The 20,561-nt window shown below is 39.5% G+C and overlaps 1 protein-coding gene across 1 annotated transcript in view; it reads left to right on the top strand.

Moving 5' to 3' along the window:
* KCNC4 (potassium voltage-gated channel subfamily C member 4) overlaps nt 1-20,115 on the top strand; it is a 46,728-nt gene extending 26,613 nt beyond the window's left edge. Inside the window, exon 4 of the mRNA XM_060773266.2 lies at nt 19,037-20,115. Within this exon, the coding sequence (XP_060629249.2) occupies nt 19,037-19,116 (80 nt within the window). The 3' untranslated portion in view covers nt 19,117-20,115. The remainder of the gene's footprint in view (nt 1-19,036) is intronic.
* Nucleotides 20,116-20,561: the final 446 nt, after the last annotated feature.

Here is a 20,561-nt window from a genome sequence, read left to right as displayed (position 1 = left end):
CAGTTTCCATTGGATCTTGCTTGCTCATGCCGGATGCACTCTTCACTGGCTATATGACACCATATACTTGGGCTTGCGGAACACACAATACACGTGGGGAATGTATCTGGTAGATTACTGCCTTGGTTGTGTCAAAAATAAAGAACACTTCCATGGTTGCAAATATTGTTGTCAACCCCTGTCAAGTTTGCTTTGACTTATGGGGACCCTATGAATGAGAGACCTCCAAGATACCCTGCTCAGATCATGCAAGCTCAGGACTTTGTTTTTCTTAATTTAGCCTAGCCACTTGTAATGCCTTATTTGTCTTTTCTCACTACTTCCCTCTTCTTCCGATTTCTTGACTAAAGTCTTAATTTTGATTTATGGCTTATAGTTATAGAAAATATTGAGTATTTTGATATCCTTTTTGTCTACTTTAAAGTTCTATACATCATCCCTGATAATTATTTCCTTTTCTTTATGTTCAACTGTCACTCTGCTTTTGTACATTCCTTCTTGCCTGTCTTTAATATTGGTTCCAAATCTTTTCTATTTTTTTCTATTTTTGTAAATAATATGATGTCACCTACATATCTTAAGTGTTTCTCCCATCATTTTATACAACTTTTTCCTCTGAGTCTAATCCAGCTTTCCATCTGATACGTGCTGCATATTAATTAAACTGATACTGTAATCAAATGCAGCTTTGTCTGACCTCCTTACCGATTGGAAACCATTCTGTTTCTCCATATTGTGATCTGAGTACAGGTTATGCATTAAGAAAATCAAATGTTTTGGTGAAAACATACATGCAGTGATATTCTATTTTTGGACTGTGAGGTCAAGATGGGGACTAAGAAGAATATTTGGAGCAGACTGTTCACATTCTGCCATGATTCTGTTACTTCTTTGTGACAGCCTTCCCACTGCTGATCATTTGAAGAATATTAATATGGACTTCAGTAGATTTATATATTATCAATATTTAAAGTGTAGATGAGCAAACTTGTGTCTGAGTCATATATGGACAAGTGTATATTAAATGTGCCAGTTTATGCAACTCATTCTACAGCATAATGCATAAATCCATGCTTGCGAGTATAGCAGACATCTGGTACAATTAAATATAAGTTAAAAGCAAATAGATGAATCTGGGCATCAATCCATAATAGGACTCCTGTGCTTCTAATAGTTGTGCAGAACTGGGAATTTTATTAAATTGAGCTTTGTCTATTTATCTCATGTATAACTATTCACAGTATCAGAACCTTATTGGTTCCAGCATTCTGAAACTTAAGCTTAATGATCTGTTTATATCACTGTGGAGAACAGAATGTAGGGTGAATTGCAAATTGTTTCATGTGCATGTTTTCTGGTATCTAACACTTGCTTTTATGTCTGTGTAAATGTGGAGTGTGATTCCTTGCACATAAAGAATACTGCATCTCTTATGTATCACAATACCAAAGAAAGACAACAGCTGCCTTTCGGTGGCACTGATGTCTATAAAATGCCTCCAAATAGTTCCTTTCCAACACCCTCAATCTGTTTGGAATTACTTTTGGTGACCTCAGTTGGCATCAGTGTGTTGCTGGAAAAGTTGCCCACCTAGCTGAGCTGCACTAATAGCAATTAGCACAACAATACAAAAAACAATGACATACAACAGTCACATAATTATTTATCAATTATCAATTTCTAATTATAGTTTTTTCCCCAATATTAACTTGGGGGCATGTGTTTCCTTCTTCTGTATCTTTTCTTTGAGTTTCATTTACTCTTTTTCTGGTGTAGAAAATAATAGGAAAAATATAAAGGTATAACTGTAAGACAGTATTGTTGTTCATTCGTTCAGTCGTCTCCGACTCTTCGTGACCTCATGGACCAGCCCACGCCAGAGCTCCCTGTCGGCCGTCACCACCCCCAGCTCCTTCAAGGTCAGTCCAGTCACTTCAAGGATGCCATCCATCCATCTTGCCCTTGGTCGGCCCCTCTTCCTTTTGCCTTCCACTTTCCCCAGCATAATTGTCTTTTCTAGGCTTTCCTGTCTCCTCATGATGTGGCCAAAGTACTTCAACTTTGTCTCTAGTATCCTTCCCTCCAGTGAGCAGCCGGGCTTTATTTCCTGGAGGATGGACTGGTTGGATCTTCTCGCAGTCCAAGGCACTCTCAGAACTTTCCTCCAGCACCATAGTTCAAAAGCATCTATCTTCCTTCGCTCAGCCTTCCCTAAGGTCCAGCTCTCACATCCGTAGGTGACTACAGGGAATACCATGGCTTTGACTAGGCGGATCTTTGTTGCCAGTCTGATGTCTCTACTCTTTACTATTTTATCGAGATTGGACATTGCTCTCCTCCCAAGACAGTATAGCAGTCCTAAATACCTGCTAATGGCACCAGATCCTGTTTGATAATGGGAAGTAAACAAGATCAGCCCTGGTGACTACTTAGAGATCACCAAAGAATACCAGGTACTGTAGGCTATATTTTGGAGGAAGGAACTGGCAAGACCACCCTGAGTATTCCTTGATTATGGAAACCCCATGAAATTCATGGGGTCATCATAGGTCAACAGGAAACTAGGAGTCACGTGTACACATACATAGCAGCATAACCCCCATTCCTATTTTATGCTGGCATTTTCAGGAGAATGCAAGGTTACTTTGGGGCTATTAGATATGTAGATATGTGGGCACAAATAACATATCGCCATGAAATAACAGACAAAAAGTGCATCTGCATGACATAACTATAGTAATTTGATACTCATTTAATTTTCTGTATGCAAAGGGAGCTTGTAGCCCTTTAGAGTAAACTGACTGGGATTTCTGGGAGTTGTAGGCCAAAACACCTGGGGACCCACAGGTTGAGAACCACTACTTTAGATAGAACAAACTTGAAGTATAAACCTTCATAGACCGAGTCTATCTCCTCAAATGCATAGAATGAAGTTCATATGGGGCAGGTGTTTATGGGCAGACTATATGTGTCACTAAGCATAGAAATACAAAACTTGTGAGTATGGTGGCAGGTTCAGTTTTAACAAGACAGAAGGGGGAGATATTGCCTAAAGCCAAGAGGAGTAGATCCCATATGATGATGGAGGGAGTTATTGGAATGTAGTGTGATCCTGGCTGGGAGATGTGATAAACTGTCAAAGAAGGGCCTCATGAGACTGGAGTGTCAACAGTAGTTTAATATGTATAGTGATAAGAAACCATTATCTCTGTTCAAACCACTTTTGATGGACTGGAGTTTGTGAATATATTGGACTCCATTGTTTTGTTTGCCAATAAGTTTGTGTGTGTTGAAGGACACCTGTTCTGAGACCAGAGATGGAATACCTAGGAAGATTGTGGTGTTTTGCTACTGGTTTTTAAAAAATCCCAATTCCTACTGTCTGATATGTGCAGATACTGTCCTATTTGCCCAATGTAGAGTGCTGAAGGACATTATTGTGAGAGGATACTGTATATAACATTAGAGGATAAGCAAGTGAAAGGACATCTAATATTGTGGATGATATAATTAGGTCTTCTGATGACATTTCCTCAGTAGATATGTGGGCAGATTTGGCAAAGTATTGTACCCATTTTCTCCTCAGTGTTGTATGTCCTCCTTTAAATAAGTAACTGTGGTGTTAAAATGCTGTGATTGTGCCAAAGAGCTTGTACAGCTGCAAAGATGTCTTCAAATGGTACAATGTCTGCATAAACTATTTCACAATGAACTAAATTTTCAAAATACATGTTCCATCTGCTTTCCATATTATCTGTTTAGCTTACTAGAACTGACTTGCTCCCAGCCTTTGGCAGAAAATTATTACTGGTTATTACTTTCCATTTATAGTATCTTGAGCTTTAAATGCCAAAAATACCCCATCCTCCCTCATGTTAGATCATCTTATTCTGCACCGTAGGGTCTCCGGATGTTCAAAAGTTAACTTTTTTGTTTTATGACTCCTAGATTCCTTAACTAGCATGGCTAATGGCTATGCTGGCTGAGGGATTCTGGAAGATATAGTTCAAAATGTAACTCTTCCAAGTCTGCCACTTGTCTACCTGTTATCACTAGCAAAAAGTCTACACCTGCTCCAATACATAAACTGAGATCTAGAGCATTGGGTAGATATGGGACCCAGATTTAATTCTTAACTTCATATATAGGCAGTCCCCAAGTTATGAACAAGATAGCTTCTGTAGGTTTGTTCTTAAGTTGAATTTGTATGTAAGTTGGAATACACACACACACACACAAACAAACAGATTATATATATATATATATATATATATATATATATATATATGAATGAGAGTTCTGGATAGCACACGGAAGGGTTAACACCCCTGTGGTGTTTGTTTTGCTGTCTCTGTCCTGTTCAGAAGATTTCACCTCACTTTCTGTCCCTATGATAATTTGAATTTTGAAAAAAATGGTTTGTTGTAGAAACAAGGATTGGTGAGAAAGCTTCAGTGGAGATCTCCTTTCCCCATGATAACTCTTTCAGGAGTAGATTGTCCTTTCTAGGGATAGATTTCTCTCACTTCCTGTTGTCTCACCCCATTCTTAACTATGAGTCATTTGTAAGTCAGATATTTGTAATTAAGGGACTGCCGATTCCTGCCTATGTCTCTCTCCCTTTGACCCCCTAGTTCTGCCCTGCCCTTCACCTGCTATATTCTACATTTTCCATTCTTTCAAGAAAGACAGGCAGAAAGAAGATTGCATTGGTAGTGGTAAATGTTCATCCTTGTGTAACCCAATTTACCATATGATGTAGTTTATGTGGAGCTTTTCACCCACTTGTGAAGGACAAAAGGCTTGGAAGCAAAATGCTGGGCAACTGGTGGCCCTTGAAATAATGATGGACTGCATTTCTCATCACTGTGAATCATTGGCTGTACTGGATAGGGTTGATGGGAGTCACAGTTCAGTAACAGTTGGAGGACAAGTTGCCCAACCTTGCCTTGGAGCATATGCAACTTGATCCAGTGTAGGTTTATTTGATAGTAAGTCCCACTGTGCTCAGCTGGTATGTGACTTCAAATGAACACATTTAGATGTTCTCAGGACTACAACCATTTTTGACAGGGACCTGGCAGTCCTGAATAGGACTTATTTACTACTAAATAATAGTGTTCTTAGGGCTGTAAGCTAGAAAATGTTAGCATCCTATTACGATAAGTGGTTAATGATGCTCCATCCAGAGAACCATATCAGATGGCTAGAAGCCCTGAGCTGGGTGATCCCTTGGGTTTTGCAGTCTGCCTGTGAACATCAAGTGAAAATCATTCTCAGTTATGGTACAGATTACTGTTCATAAAATTTGAACAAGGAGAAAGGTAAAATACTCAGTCTTTCATCAGTTTGTAATCCTTGTGCTTTAGCAGCTGTAAATGAACTCTCTGCCCTGTTCCAGCGAATAAAGTGCTGTTTACATCCAGCAGGTTTGTCATGCGTTTGTTCCATAGAGACACACTTTGCACTTGTGTAATTTGCCTAATTAAGTGTATTCATTTACCTATTAAAGCTTGCCATCCTCAATACTTAGTGAGTCATGCAATAAATACGCCTCAAACTGTACGCTCTATTCAGTCAGAAGATACAAAACAGGCTTCGGCTCATCAGAGTAATGTTAAGGCCTCGAGACTTGGCTGTCATCATCATCAGTTTAGTAGCTGAGAAGAATATCGCCATCTGTAATTGATTCAGCTGCACAGTACCCAAGTGTGGAATAATGCCAATTTTGCAAGTTGGGAGCCATATAGCAAATATTTCAAGGACTAACGGTGAAATCCTATGCATATCTATTCAACAGCAACCCCCATTTAATTTAGTAGAACTTACATACAATCTAAAAGGGTGATTAGCTACAAAGGAGGACTAGACTTTTGCAAGCTAAATAATTGTGCAGGAAAGGGAATGTAAGCACTTAAAACTATTGTCAGCCTTGCAGGTCAAGGGTCTCTTGCCAAACGTCCATCTGTTGACAGTATAAGGAATGGCCCGTTGATCCAGTGGACCAAAAAGGGGTCATCACCTCTGTATATAAGCTTGCAAAACAATGAAGGAAAAAAGCTGAAGTTGCATCATTGCTTGATTTGATGTTTACATGACTTTAGTTGTTTTGCATTCTGCATCACCTGATTATATTTATATAAGCTCTCTACTTCATTGATCCTTCTGTGCCTTTCTAGTGACTAGACTGCTTGGGGATTCTGGGAGAGGTAATCAAAAATGTAACTTCCTGCTGTGTCAGGCAGCCTTCCTAGCTTTGGTGTTGTTAAAGAGATCTATTTAGGCTGATTTTTTAAAAAAGCATACTGCTTGAACTTTCACTTGTATGCAGCAATCTGGAATTGATTGTTAGGTTCTAATGTTGTTTTAATATGTGGGACTTTTCTGGGGTTATGATGTTGCCACTTGTTTGCTTTAAGGAGGCATTGAATGTTTGCCATGGTATGTTGGAATTATTATTATTATTATTATTATTATTATCATTATTATTATTATTATTATTATTAGAAACACAACAACATGAGTCCACAGCAGACAAGATCACTCTGCTGGCTGTTGCATTGGATCACATGTCAGACACTTCCCAAGTGTTTAGGACTTTGTGATGTATCGCCAAATAATGCATGCAGATCCCAGTAAGGTGGCCTTTTGCAGCTGGCAGATGGTAATTTTATCAGCGCCTATTGTGTTTAAGTGCAGGCCAAGGTCTTTATGCAATGCACTCAGTGTGCCGATCACCACTGGGACCACCTTGACTGGCTTGTGCCAGAGTCTTTGCAGTTCGATCTTTAAATCCTCATATCATGTCATTATTATTATTATTATTATTATTATTATTATTATTATTATTATATAATCCTCTCTGCTGTGGGTTAATTGGTGCAATTGATGGGTGTAATTTTAGAACTTGTTGTGGGTTTGGGCATTACTCAATACAGTAGAGTCTCGCTTATCCAACCTTCGCTCATCCAACGTTCTGCATTATCCAATACAGTCAGCCTCCCACCCGGGTCCACAACTGTTTCAATATATTGCAATGTTTTGGTGCTAAATTCATAAATACAGTAATTACTACATAACTTTACTATGTATTGAACTGCTTTTTCTGTGGATTTGTTGTAAAGCATGATGTTTTGGTGCTTAATTTGTAAAATCATATTGTAATGTGACATTTAATAGGCTTTTCCTTAATCCCTCCTCATTAGCCAACATTTTTGCTTATCCAACATTCTGCCAGCCCATTTATGTTGGATAAACGAGACTCTACTGTATATGGAAAGTAGATACCCTTGCATGAAGGCCCAGTGGACCTTTATCCAAAAAAAAAAAAACCCTGTAAGAAGAAATAAAACAAGGGTTGGAGTGTCCTAGATCTTCTCTTCCCTGCCTGTTAAAGAAGACAGTTCCCGAAAGAAATGGAAACTTGGCTTTTTTTGAAAGCTATTTGTATAGCACTTCAAAAATATAGACCTGTGCCAGTGTGACAGTATGGAAAAGCAAGCTGCTGCCAGGAGATGAAGCAATACCTTAAATCATGGTATGGTCCAGATATGGATAGCTTCGTCTTGTAAACTAATGTGGTCTCTGTTGGCTTCTGATCTCTCCTACAAGCTTCTTTTGCTGTTACCTCTTAGCTGTTATTGGAAGCAAGGGGGCATTAAAACCAAGAAGTGGTTGCTTGGATATCAGCTTTGGGTTATAGCTCAGAAAGCTGCTGCATAGAAGCTACTATACAGTATGAAGATATTATACGATATTATACTGTAGAGTAGGATATTAAAAGCCAGCAGGTCATTAATACTATTTAATGAGAGATTTTGAAGCTCTTATTTGCAATGATAGTAATCAGAAAGGAGCCAGGCATTAGTATGTACATGCACACACACATTCTTTCAACCTCTTTCCTGTTCATATATGCACCCACTTTCCTACCTAGCTTTCCTGTAGTTTGAAAAACAAGTTTTAAGCAAACTGAGGAGATAGATTTTTATATAAGGGCTTGTTTATTTCATATCTTTGAGGTGTTCATGGTGGAGGAACTTTTTGTTTTTATACAATGCTACCTGTGTATGTAGAATATTGTAACACAGCATGAACAATAAAACAGGCCCCTCTCCCTGAGGACTTCCCATTCTAAATTTCAATAGAGGTAAGAAACGGAATTTCCAGCTAAATTATGCTAAAGTACTCCTGCTGACAACTCCCACCCAAGCCTGGAAAAAATATTTGGACCATCACTCTGAGAATCCTCCAGCCAGTAGGAATTTTAGGAGCTGTAGTACAACTAAGCCCTATCTTCACCCATGTATTATGGCCTTACAAGTACTGGAGACTGATGTCTGGAATTAGATGTGAGGTCATTCTGCTTTGTATTTTACTCTGATCTCCCATCAACACTGTTGAATTATTGCAGTCTGATGCCACTTTAATTGCCACACCTGAATCCTATGTAAACCTAGGATTAGTCATTTGTTGTTGCATCAGAGTTCTCTGAATTCTATACCACTGACTAATGGCAATTAACATGGTGTCAAATTGCTATAATTCTGCAGTGTGGATGCATCGTGAATGTTAAAGAAGCTATCTTGGTCGCTTGATCCTATTCCCAAAAATGGGTTCTTGTGTAGTTTCTTCAGAGTTCAAACTAAAACTCAGAACAAATCCATCATTGTATTGGTGTTGATGATCTCAGCTTCCATGGCTACCAGTTGCTTAAACCTACACCTGTTGATAAACTCTACAAGCTAGCTGGCATTGCCCCCCTGATGTGCGAGGGGAAGTTGCTGCTAAGTGTGAGAGAAATAAGGTTGAACACTGTGAAAGCCATCCACTACATGGCTACAAGCCTCCTCCTAGCAGACTCAAATCAAAGAAAACTTTATGAGAACTACCACTCCTCTTGGCATCCCCCCAGCAACAGCAAGGGTATCCCTCTGGGCAGCTAAACCAGGAAATCCCAACTGGATGGCCCCCTGCAAGGGTCTTCCTCCAGGGGCTAACCAAGAATGGGCAATTTGGAAGTCTCTGAATAGACTCAGAAGTGGAGTGGGCAGATCAAAAGACAACCTGGCAAAATGGCACTACCTAAAAGAATCCCAAACCTTGTGTGACTGTGGAGCAGAACAGACAATTCCACATCTGTATGCTTGTCCATTGTGCCCTGCCTCATGTACAGAGGAGGAATTGTTGGAGGCTACAGACAATGCCATTGCTGTTGCCCATTTTTGGTCAAAAGATATTTAGCCGCCTGCGTGCCTTCTATTTTTATCAGTTTTATACTAATTTATGCAATGCTTTTGATATGAAATAAATCAAACTGGTAGCAGTTGCAATCCTAAGCAAGCAGGACAGCAAAAAAAAAGAAAAGAAAAGAAAAGAAATTTATGAAGGCAAACAGTTTAATTGTTATCTCTGTCTAGTTTGGTGGCCAATTGTTGTTTAGACCTGGGAAGAAGCTATTCCGTGATAGCTCTTAAGGCTCTTGTAGAGCTACTGTTTGTTTTTTTCCTATTTGAAGTCAGGCTTCTAGTTTCTCACAGGTGGCCAAGAGTAAAATATAGTGTCTATAACTATCTGTAGTACATGAGTTTAACTTGGCTGCAACCAGTTTATTCATTACTACGAGATTAGACAGCTGTGCTCTTTGGATAGCAGGAAGTTAAATCAAATTACTCCTATGAGCTCTCTGCTTCATCACTGTAACTACCATACTTTATAAATAGATGCCTCTGATTTTATACAACAGGATTGTTGTATAAAATATTTCTCTTACTAAACAATTATTTCTCTTACTAAACAAGACTTTGGCCCTGGATGACCAGGTGGAATACTGAAGTAGGGTTGGAAGCAATGATTGGACTAAACAGACCTGAATGGACTCTGCTGTGTGTTTACACTGAGGCATTAAGGCAATAAGGAACTGGATCTGATTCAGGCTTAAGCCATGGACAAGCCTGTTGCTATTTGACATGGAAAATCCTCAGTGGACTGAGTATTGCTAATCAGCAAGGATAATATTGTTTGAGGCAGTTCTTATTACAACTGACATGTAGCTCTGCTATGCAATTTTTAGACTTGACATTACGCAACTGGGTATATAAAGCATGACTAATAGTCCTGCTGCTGCGAGAACAAAATCACAATTCGGGGAAAAGACACCGGATGCTTAGCAGAAGGTCCCCATACCATTGAGGAATCAGTGGGCTCACTGCCTCCCCTTTTCTTCCAAAGCATGTCAAATGTAGGGTACATCAGTTATGTCCATACATTTGCTGTACCTTTCCAAAGTTATCTATTGTGAGGACATTTTCAATGTTAGGAGAATAAATGAAAAGGGGCAGAACCTCAGAGTTAAAGCCTCCATCTCCTATTCCCTGCTTTTACCTGTAGGTCAAGACTGTAATCTTTGGCTTGTTTATTTGAAGTAATTTCCACAGAAATCTATGCCCAAATAAATATACTCATGATATCAATGCAGAAGGCACTGTACATGATCAAGAATTGGGTTTGTCGGGTTGTCACTGCCAGAAAATGATCCAATTAGTGCTTGCCATTGAATCTGCGGATTAAGTAGGAAGCAGCTATAGCTTCTGCCTTCTCTTTGCTTCTTTGCGTATGCTGTTTCTAGACTGCAGTAGTGCCATAAGCAGTAAGGCTACATGGCTGGTCTACAGTGAAGTAGGAGGACCAGCAAAAAACCAAAAAAGGAACATGCAAGAGTCACTACAAATACCATGTCTTCTACGTGGCTTTGGCTTCTTACTCATGCTTCCCCCAGAACTCACTATGGACTGCTATATGGTCTCTACTCCTCACTCAGGTTGGATCTACACTGGCATATAATGCAGTTTGAACTGTACTGCATTATATAGGTTCTACACACTGATCATATAATGCCATTAAAATTGCATTATTTGGCAGTGTAGATCCAGTCGATGTCATGGCTGATGAAGGAGGAGGTATTTAAAAAATGCCATCTGATACAAAGTAGAAACCTAATCTGCCAATATTTGCTAGGTTCTTCCAGAAGTTTCAGCAGATGAAGTAAGAGCTTCTGGTGGCACAGTGGGCTAAACCCTTGTGCCATCAGGACTGCTGACTGATAGGTCAGCGGTTCGAATCCAAGGAGAGCAGGTTGAGCGAGCTCTGTCAGCTCCAGTTCCCCATGCGGGGACATGAGAGAAGCCTCCCACAAGGATGGTAACACATCAAAATATCGGGGCATCCCCTGGGCAATGTCCTTTCAGACAGCCAATCCTCTTAAACCAGAAGCGACTTGCAGTTTATCAAGTCGCTCCTTACATACACACACAAAAAGATGAAGTAATAGTTTTCAACTGGGTTTAGGGATACAACCAAATGCCTTTCTGATCTTCTCAAGCCACTGAACAGCTGTAGGGGAAATATCACAGTGAAATGGCAATTCCTTGATTGTTGTGGCAGGAGAAACAATAAAAAAGACATATACAGGTGTACCCTAGACTTAATGTTTACATGACACTTCACTGTGTTACACCTTTTCACGTGTCTCAGTTTTCTGTGACTTCACCATAGATTGCTTCTGTGTTTTTCAGATAGATCTCCCATGCTTTTGTCAGATGTAGTCTGGAAGGGTTTTTCTGGCATGGGAAAAATTACTTGCTTGAATAAGCAGGTTGATTTGAGAAGCTTAGTTGTAGCAACATATAAGTTAGCCACAGAGAGAGTGGTACGTGCAAGTATAGTTCCCTTGATCATTCTCTTGCCATTGTGGAAGCGAAATTGACCATTGTGTTCTCTTAGTTGCAGGGTTGCCCAATTAAAAAAAGAGAACAATTATGTAAAAAAGGAACAGAATAAAGACACAGGAGCTTTTTTCATTTGAAAAAGTGTCCTAAAATTGCCAGGAAGGCTGGCAAAGAGTATTACTTTAGCATACGACACAGAATCCGCTACTTCAAAGCCTCATGGAGGCTGTTGGGTGGGCATGACATTTTGCTCCCTCAATTTAGCTGGATTGGATCTGGTCTCAGGGGAACTGTCATATCCTTCTCTGTGCAACTGCTGATCTTCACCTGGCCCAACCTTGGGAACAAGTTGCATCGGCCTGCAACCAATAAACTGTAAATGTGTCAGACGGCAAGTTTGATTCCCAGAGGAGCAGACCTGAGAGAACCATGTCAGCCCTTAACAAGCAAGGCATTCCATCTGTAGCAGCTAATATGTATCTGTGTTGCTTTTGCTTCAGAATTATTCTTACATAAAACAGAAAACTTCCAAACAAATCAAAAGCAGGGCTAAGCAGAGGAGAAATTTAGTATGTGACATGTATGGATTCAGAGTGGGGAAAAGACTAAAACATTATCTTTCCCTATAAGAGAATGGACAGTGACCTTTCCTATGAAATGAATTATTATCCTTTTTGATTTACCGTATATTGCCTTCATGTGTAGGGTAATAGTGCAATACCTTTCCATACACCTGGAGCGGATCTGTTGCTTTCCATGTTTGCCAACCCAAAATGTCCTTTGCAGAAAAATCAAGAAGCAGCATACACAGAACATGACACACTGCATAATTCTAGGTTCTTCATTTACAGAAGTGGAAACAAATATATGGACTGCAGGTCAAAGGTGTTCCTTTTCGCGTCTACTTGGCAACAGATTAATGACAGCTTTTGCTCCCTTCCTAAAATGTAGAATAATGTCATCTTTTTGCAACACAGAGTGCCTTCAACACTAGAATTAATGCGATTTAACACCACTTTAACTGCCATGTCCCAATGTTTTGGAATCACAGGAGTTGTATTTTTGCAGAGTCTTTAGTCTTCTCTGCAAAAGAGTGTTGGTGCCTCATCAAGCCACAACTCCTATTGGTGTCAAACTGCTTGAATTCTACAATGTAGATGCACCCATTGTTATTTTTTTAAGAATATGAAATGTAGTCTTGCCCCTGGTGACATTAATTATGATAGTAGAGAGATTCTGACTGGAAATACATCGGTATTTAAGAGACTGCTGAAAGATAACAATTGTGGTTTGTTTTTGTTTTGTTTTTTAAAAGACCCTTATATTTTACCATATCTAGAGAAGATCCAGGGATTTCCCCCCTAAACCTGGAGAATTGAGCCTGTAGCTCTCTTGGTGTTGATCCCCACAATCCCTGCCCATTGCATAGGATTGATGGAAATTGAAGTTAAACAATGCCCGAAGCTCCCTAGTCCTTAAGTGGAGGATCAGCACTGCATCTGTGTCTGTTGCCTTGCATACTTACATCCTTTCTACTAATGACCCACAGCAAAACAGAATGAAAGTACAGAAACTCACTTGTTCCAGTACACCGTTTCATTTCCAACAGTATTTCTAGCTCATCAAAAGCACACTGCCATTTCTCTACCAACACTTAGAAATCAGAGGTGCATTGTTTCTAATTGTGGAAGCTTCATTTCCCCTGACATGATAGACATCCACTGGTAAATTAATATTTCATGAATTAGTCTAATGTTTTTGCAAATGTGAAGTACAGCCTTTCTAGTTAGGATTGTGATGGGATTCTTTGCCAAAAGAAACAGTGCACAAATAAAGTAATTTTTATACTAAATGTGCAATGCAGCCTTTTTATTTAAATTTGTACAGAGATCCTTGGCCAAAAGATGCAACATAGAAACAAAATATTGCCCATTTTACATGTGAAATGTGGCCTTCAGATTTAAGGCTATGATGAGATTTTTGGTCAAAGGAAGCAAGGCATAAGCAACATACATTACTATTATTCCATTTTTGAGAACATCTTTATTTTCTCAGTGGAGTCCAAGGAGATTGGAGAAAATGGAGAGACCAAAAGTCTTAGTAAGCCAAGATGTTTAAATGTCATAGCAATAATTGAACTTCTCAGAAATCATTTGTGCTCATGGTTTTTCTGCCTTGCCAGCAAGCCTTCTTTGTACCTTTTGTCAGACTAAAAACACCAGTAACATTTTGCTTATTGTAATGAAGCGAGAGAACAGTTGGATTAGTTACAGCCTTAGCATAAAGAAAAAGACTTTCTCTACCAAACATTGACCTCCTGGGTGCTTTTACAGAGGCAAAGAACGGTAAATCTCAAATATTCATACAGCCCACTCTCTTTAAGCAAGAATTACGACTCCCAAAAGATGTCAAAAAGATTAGTCTGTGGAAGTCAAATATATACACACACTTCATGGTCTAGTGTTAACCCTCTTAGAAATGCAAGAAATTAATAGACACCATGATGGAAACTGCAACAGAAGTCAGGCTTGCCACAAAGCTGAACTACATGACCTTTTAAGGCTGCATTACTTTGTACACTTGTTTGGAATTGTCCCGTAGTACTGGAATTAACTCCTGCGTTTAGGCCCTATGTCATTTAATCCCCCCACCCCACCCAACTTCCTTCCTTCTGGTAAGGGCTATAGTTCAGTGATGTGGGAAATCCTAGAGTTTAACTCTGCCAATGTCATAATACAAGATATACCAAGAGTCAAGTAATAGCAGACTCCATTGAATAACAGCCAATATAAAGGCACCTTCCATGTTTACTTTATCCTGTTTTGAATAGAAGCGGCTATAGTAGCTCTCTCTGCTAATATTTTCTGTGAAGCTTTTAAATCCAGTCTGATTTCAATATGTTTCTATTGCCTGCCATTCTCATTCCATATTGCCCCAGTTTCACTGTTGTTGTCTTTTGAAAAAAAGGATATAATGAAATGGACTAAAGATGTCATAAGGATACTAGTACATGTAAAAATTGCATGAGGATCTATTTTGCCACATGTGCATGTGTTTGAAAATTTCATTGGTTTCCAAATACATGGTTGTTCTTTATCAGTGGTTCCTAACCTGTTATCCGTGGACCACTAGTGGTCCGCAAGAACTAAAATATAGTCCGCGACCTCACCGTTACCATACCGTGGCAATGAGAGTGATTGGTCTCACAACGCCCTCTTATAGCGCCGAGGTTTATTCAATATGGTTTTCTGTGGGCAAGCAGATGGTGACTATTGGATGGCATATCTTCTGTATCAGAAACTAGAGTTGATGTGGTCTATCCAATGCAATTCTCTGAATCAGCACCCAAAATAACCAACCCAAATCTAAGTTGACCAAAAACTGATTCGTAAACCTTTTGGTATTAATGTTGGAGTGTGATCCCTGGTCAAAGAGGTCCCTGGTCAAGGGGTCCCTGGTCAAAGTAGTTCCTGGTCCCTGGTCAAAAAAAGGTTGGGAACCACTGTTCTATATGTTCCCTTCAGCACTCTTCTAATTTATTTTGGAGCACCTGTATGCCAGATGCTAAGTGTTTACTGTTGTGATGTCTTGAAGATTGGAAAAATGGTTACAAGTAATATTGGCTAGAATCCTGTAAGAAATTTACAGATGGGGATGCACTGTTGTCCAATCCCCTGCCTCAGTCCTCACATACTGGGAATCAACTGCTGCAATCAACTGGTGTTTGTTTCCCTATTGCTTGGGAAGGAACCGGCCGATGCCCCTATGTTTCCCATGAGTGATTTCTGGTGCAACACACTGTTACAATCCTCCCTCATGCTGGAGAGCTCTCACATTGAGGGGTGGGATCATCAGCCAGCCACTTCCCAATTGTCAGGGGAATTGACCTCTCCACAATCAAAGTGGCTGCTGTCCAGTATGTAGGGATTGGGAAATGTCATGGCCTCTGTGTAGGGACTGGGCTTATACCAGGCATGGGCAAACTTTGTCCCTCCAGGTGTTTTTGGACTGCAACTCCCACAATTCCTGACAGCCAGTAGGCTGTTAGGAATTGTGGGAGTTTAAGTCCAAAACACTTGGAGGCCCAAAGTTTGCCCATGTCTGGTTTATACAACTGTCACCACCATCTCCTCCACCCTCTCTCTTCATTTTCCCTCATGCAATGCCTTTTCCTCTCCCAACCAAGTGAGTGAGTCAGTAAGAAAACTCTAAATGTAGTCCTAAGTAAATGAGGAGGCATTTAATTCTTTTGACATGGAGAGAGAGAAAAGTGAAGGAAACAGTGTGTTACATTTCATCCAATGGGAATGCACGTGGGTGGTTGATATTGGCTGATAATAGTATGTATGTACATATTTTGTATACACACATTCAATCACCCATGTATAGACATTCACCCAAAAATATTTCCAAAGAGCAAACCTTGATTTTGCCATTTTATATAAGGAATGCCATTTTACTATGCCATTATATATGATGGAATTTGAGCATCCACAGATTTTGGTATCCACGGGGATTCTTGGAACCATAGCCCACTAGATAGCAAAGGTCCATTTATATTTGCATGCATGCAGGCACAGAGAAATCGCATTGCTACTGCAGTAGTGTGACCTAAAATAATCTGATACAGTGAACATGTGGACTGTTTTTGTAGAACTGTTTTTGTATTGGGGTGATATTCTCATGGGGGGGGGGGCTTCCTAGACCAATTTGAGTTCAGATTAAAATGGGTATGACATTAAGAGGGTCAAACTGGAGCAGGAAAAGGGATATAGCCTTTGTGTGGATCCAGTGCCAATTAAGAATTTCATATCATGAGAGCTGAAGGATTTATAATCATACTGAGAGAGAGTTTTGCTAGCTTCCAGGATTCCTGTAGAGAAGGAGAATTCACCTTTTAGTGTCAGCATGAGTTTTGTAAAAAAATAAATAAATAAAAGATATTGGGGTTGCTTAAGATGCTTCTTTTCCAGGAGAGACCCAAGTTTAAGATAAGTTCACAGACATGGAATACCTGTTGGTCTCTTGATGACTATGCAACATGTGGTGTCCAGAAGTATGAATCAGCCACTGCAGACCAAACAATGGCATATGTATTACTTACTGTCATATTAATCTCAGTGGTTTCCAGCTAAGGCAGTTCACAACGGCAGAAACAAATCAGAGTAACTAGTCATCAGGTGATGCAGCGTTGACATATACGTGTGTGAATCAGCCCTGATTAGCACTTGGCCATATTGCAAAGCAGAGGGGATACTATGCAATGAATGTTGAAAGCACATCATTAGCATTCAGTCCTGACACACTGCGCTTGCCATTTTTCTCCTGACTAAATCATCATGACTTCCAGCAAAGGGGTGACAGGCAGAAATTCCACAAATCTATCTTTGCCCAGTATGATGTTGCAGTATTAGGGGGAGCAGCACTTGCTGGATTTTTTGTTAGCTAGCAGTTAAAGATGCATCCTTCCATGGGAAAAGGGGTCATAATTGCACCAAAAGCAGTGTCTCTTCTTAATTCATTAGCAAGGTCAAGGGAATAGCCATTAGTGGATTCCTTCTGCTTCCATCTAAAGACTGTTCTGGCAATTAAAACTGTGGATGAAAAATCAAAATATTGGTGTTTAATTATTGACCGGATGCAATAAAAGCTGTGTTGCCCCATCTCCGCACTTAAGTACCTTCATCTGTAAATTGAGAAAAATCTGACAGTAATTTCCCTTTGCCCAAATTACATTCTCATTAGTTGGAATAATATTTCAGTCACTGAATGGGCCACATTTACTCAGAGTGATCCCAATGTTTTAAACGACCTGTAAGAGCTGTGTGATTCAAATGCTTTAAAGATCCAGTTCCTAGCTTGTGACAAGAAAAAATGTTATGGAAAATGTTTGTCTCAAAAGAAAAAGTGGTCTGGACAAGATTCAACTGCATGTCGTTTATCCTTCAAAAGTAAAACATTCCCATATGGCTTATTCAGATGATTTTTAAATATCAAAATTGCTTTAAAATTTACATTTCAAAACACAGTTATGGGAAAGAATCCAAACATAATAATAAGCTGAAATTCCTGCCAAAGCATGACTATAAGAGAATATGATCACCGCCTTCTGTTGGTGTTCTTTTGCTTCATAATCTATCTCTGTTAACCAGCCAGGTCATGAGTTAATATGGGTAGTAATTTTAATTTCATGTGGGTGGTATTTGCATGCATGTTTGTGCACATACACATACATATATATACCACCTGAAGCCTGTTAAATCAGTACTATGAGAATTATGAAGACTGTGGCTATTGACAGATAAGTGATTGTAACTGGTGGGTGTCTTTCCATGCCATTCATGCTCTGGGCTATAGTCTAGATTCCTCATCCTAAATCAGCATTGATGAGTGAGTGAGCAATGAGCATATAGATGTTATTGGACTGCAACTCCCATCATCCTTAGTCAGCAAAATCAATAGGTGTCAAGATTTGCTGTCCAATAACAACTGGTTAGCCAGTCTAACTATGGATACTGTTAGTGGAAGGGATAAATCAAACTAGAGCTGTGGATCCGGTAGGAAAGTAATATTCAGGCAAAAGAAAATAGGTAAAGAAATCTACTTTCAGCAGTGGTCTACCAGGGTGATGTTTCTCTGTTCTTAATGACACTCAACCCAGAGATTATTGCTTGCTGGAGATGCCCATATGATTAGTTTCAATTAGATTCGAGATGGCTGACACTAGGGATGTATTACTTCAGGTGTGTATATATTTCTGTACAGACTAAGTGCAAGATTCTCAGTGCGCTCACCTAACTGCAAAAAGCAAGGTGTAATAAAAGTATTGTTATTGATTGTTATTACTTCCTAAGGCCTACAGCACTAGCGATGTTAGTAAAGACAGTCAACCCCTTCTTCCAGATTTTATTAAGCAAAGGTTTCGTATGTATAAAATGCACAAGCAGTAAATAGTCTGATTTAACTGCCAGTCTGTTAAATCTTTCCTGAAACAGTGTTTAAAAAAGTAGTCATTCAGTACAGAATTAGCGAGTTTGCCAGAAATAGACATGCTCTAGAGAAACACTCACATGTGGTTTGAAAAGTAGGAAGGAGAACAGGCTGTGATTTTATGCACAGATGCTACTGTATAACAAGGATTTTCTTGAGGCTGATGGTTCTGCTCCAACCTAAAAGATGATACTGTGGGGTGGTGGGGGTTTCTGATATATGGGGCATGTGTGGGGTGGGTGACTCTAATCCACTTTGTGGTGGGTCAGGCATGGTGCTGTCCATATCTACTGTGACTTTGTCTTCTCCCTCTGACTCAGCCAAGCTGCCATATGTGCTGTCTGGCCAGTTCCTCCAGCCTTTAGAAGGCCGAATGAATCATCACCGTTCTTCCCTTTGAAGCACTTCTGGATTATGCAGCACACAGCTCTCATTTTTCTTCTTTCTTGTATTTTTTTAAAAGCCATTCATGTCTAGGAATCAATGGGAAACCAAAAAAAGTATTTGATTGTCTTTCAGTGCCAGGTCTCTTAACTCCGAAAAGCAGGAAGAAATTGTTTTTCTGACTTACCAAATTTGGGGCCAATTTTCAACACAAGAAAGACAAATGTAAAAGATGAATTGTTGGAAAACTGGTTTTCTGTCATTTTATTTGTTTGGGGTTTTATTTATATTTTTTGCCTTTTTGCCTTTTTTGGATTTTTTTTAATTAGGAAAGACTATGAAAATCCTTATTTTTGCAGGACTGTTGAATTCGCATTGATTTCCCAAGAAGCTGGGATTGCCTCAAGCAGTTTTCCTGTTAGAAATGTAAACAGGGGAGAATGTAATGTGGGAGGACCTGTCTACTTGCTGTAATCCTGCTTGCTATGTATTCAGTGTATAAAAACAGGTCTGAGACAACACAAGGTGACTTCACATTGCCAGTGTCATCAGCTCTTATCTTGTACAACACCAGAACTGTCCCATCAACAGCCTCTCCTCTTTTACTGTGTTAACTGGCTTATTGGCTAACATAGCTGCTGCTCCACTCTAGTTCCTGGACTTTGTTATAGATGGACATTGCTAATTTTAGATACTTCAATGCTTCAGTATTTAAAAGCCCCCTCTGTCTACTTCAAGCCTTTTCAGCATAACATTCTCTTTTTAGAAATGAGATTCATGGGATTGTGTGGAAATTTGAACTCATGAGATATCGAGAGGAAAGGTCTTTGCTTCCTGGTGAAGTAGCTTGGAGGTATATTGAATGAAACATTAGACTGAAGAAGTAATTTTGTTTCACTCCACTGCCCACTCAGTGCTGTTAATACAGAAAGTATTGGGTGCTGTTAACCTCTACGCTGTACACATGCTTTCTCTTGTCAAACTCTACTCTTAATAAAGAGATTTTAGGAACTGAGATCCAGTTTCTTGATATTCCTGATATTGCTTTTTTGTTTTGGTCAATGGGATGCTTCAAGTAATCAAACAGCTAGATTCATATTCCATTGGATTGCCGTGACATGATATATACTTTGGCTTTATGATATAGCCCTTTACATTGTGCAGGTAAATCTCCCTTGGTCTTATCCTGCAGATGTCTAGGCATCCATTAAGTTATTTTCACATGCTTCCCATCTTAACTTCCTGACAGTCTGATGGGCACACATGAACATCACCTCATACTGGCTCTTTCCGAAATAACATCCAGCATGGGATTTGTCAAACTGCAAGTGGGTATTGTAACCTCATGACAACTTGGTGAAATAAATGAGACTATGTTTTGCTGAATGATATAATAAATCTATTTTTCACACAAGAATCTGAACCTGGGTTTTCCTCGTATAAACACAACAGTCAAGCTGA

This window comes from Anolis sagrei, chromosome 4, assembly GCF_037176765.1.
Source record: "Anolis sagrei isolate rAnoSag1 chromosome 4, rAnoSag1.mat, whole genome shotgun sequence".
NCBI classification, from domain to species: domain Eukaryota; kingdom Metazoa; phylum Chordata; class Lepidosauria; order Squamata; family Dactyloidae; genus Anolis; species Anolis sagrei.
Note: the sequence above shows the minus strand (reverse complement) of the source record. Positions and strands in the feature narration are given on the sequence as shown.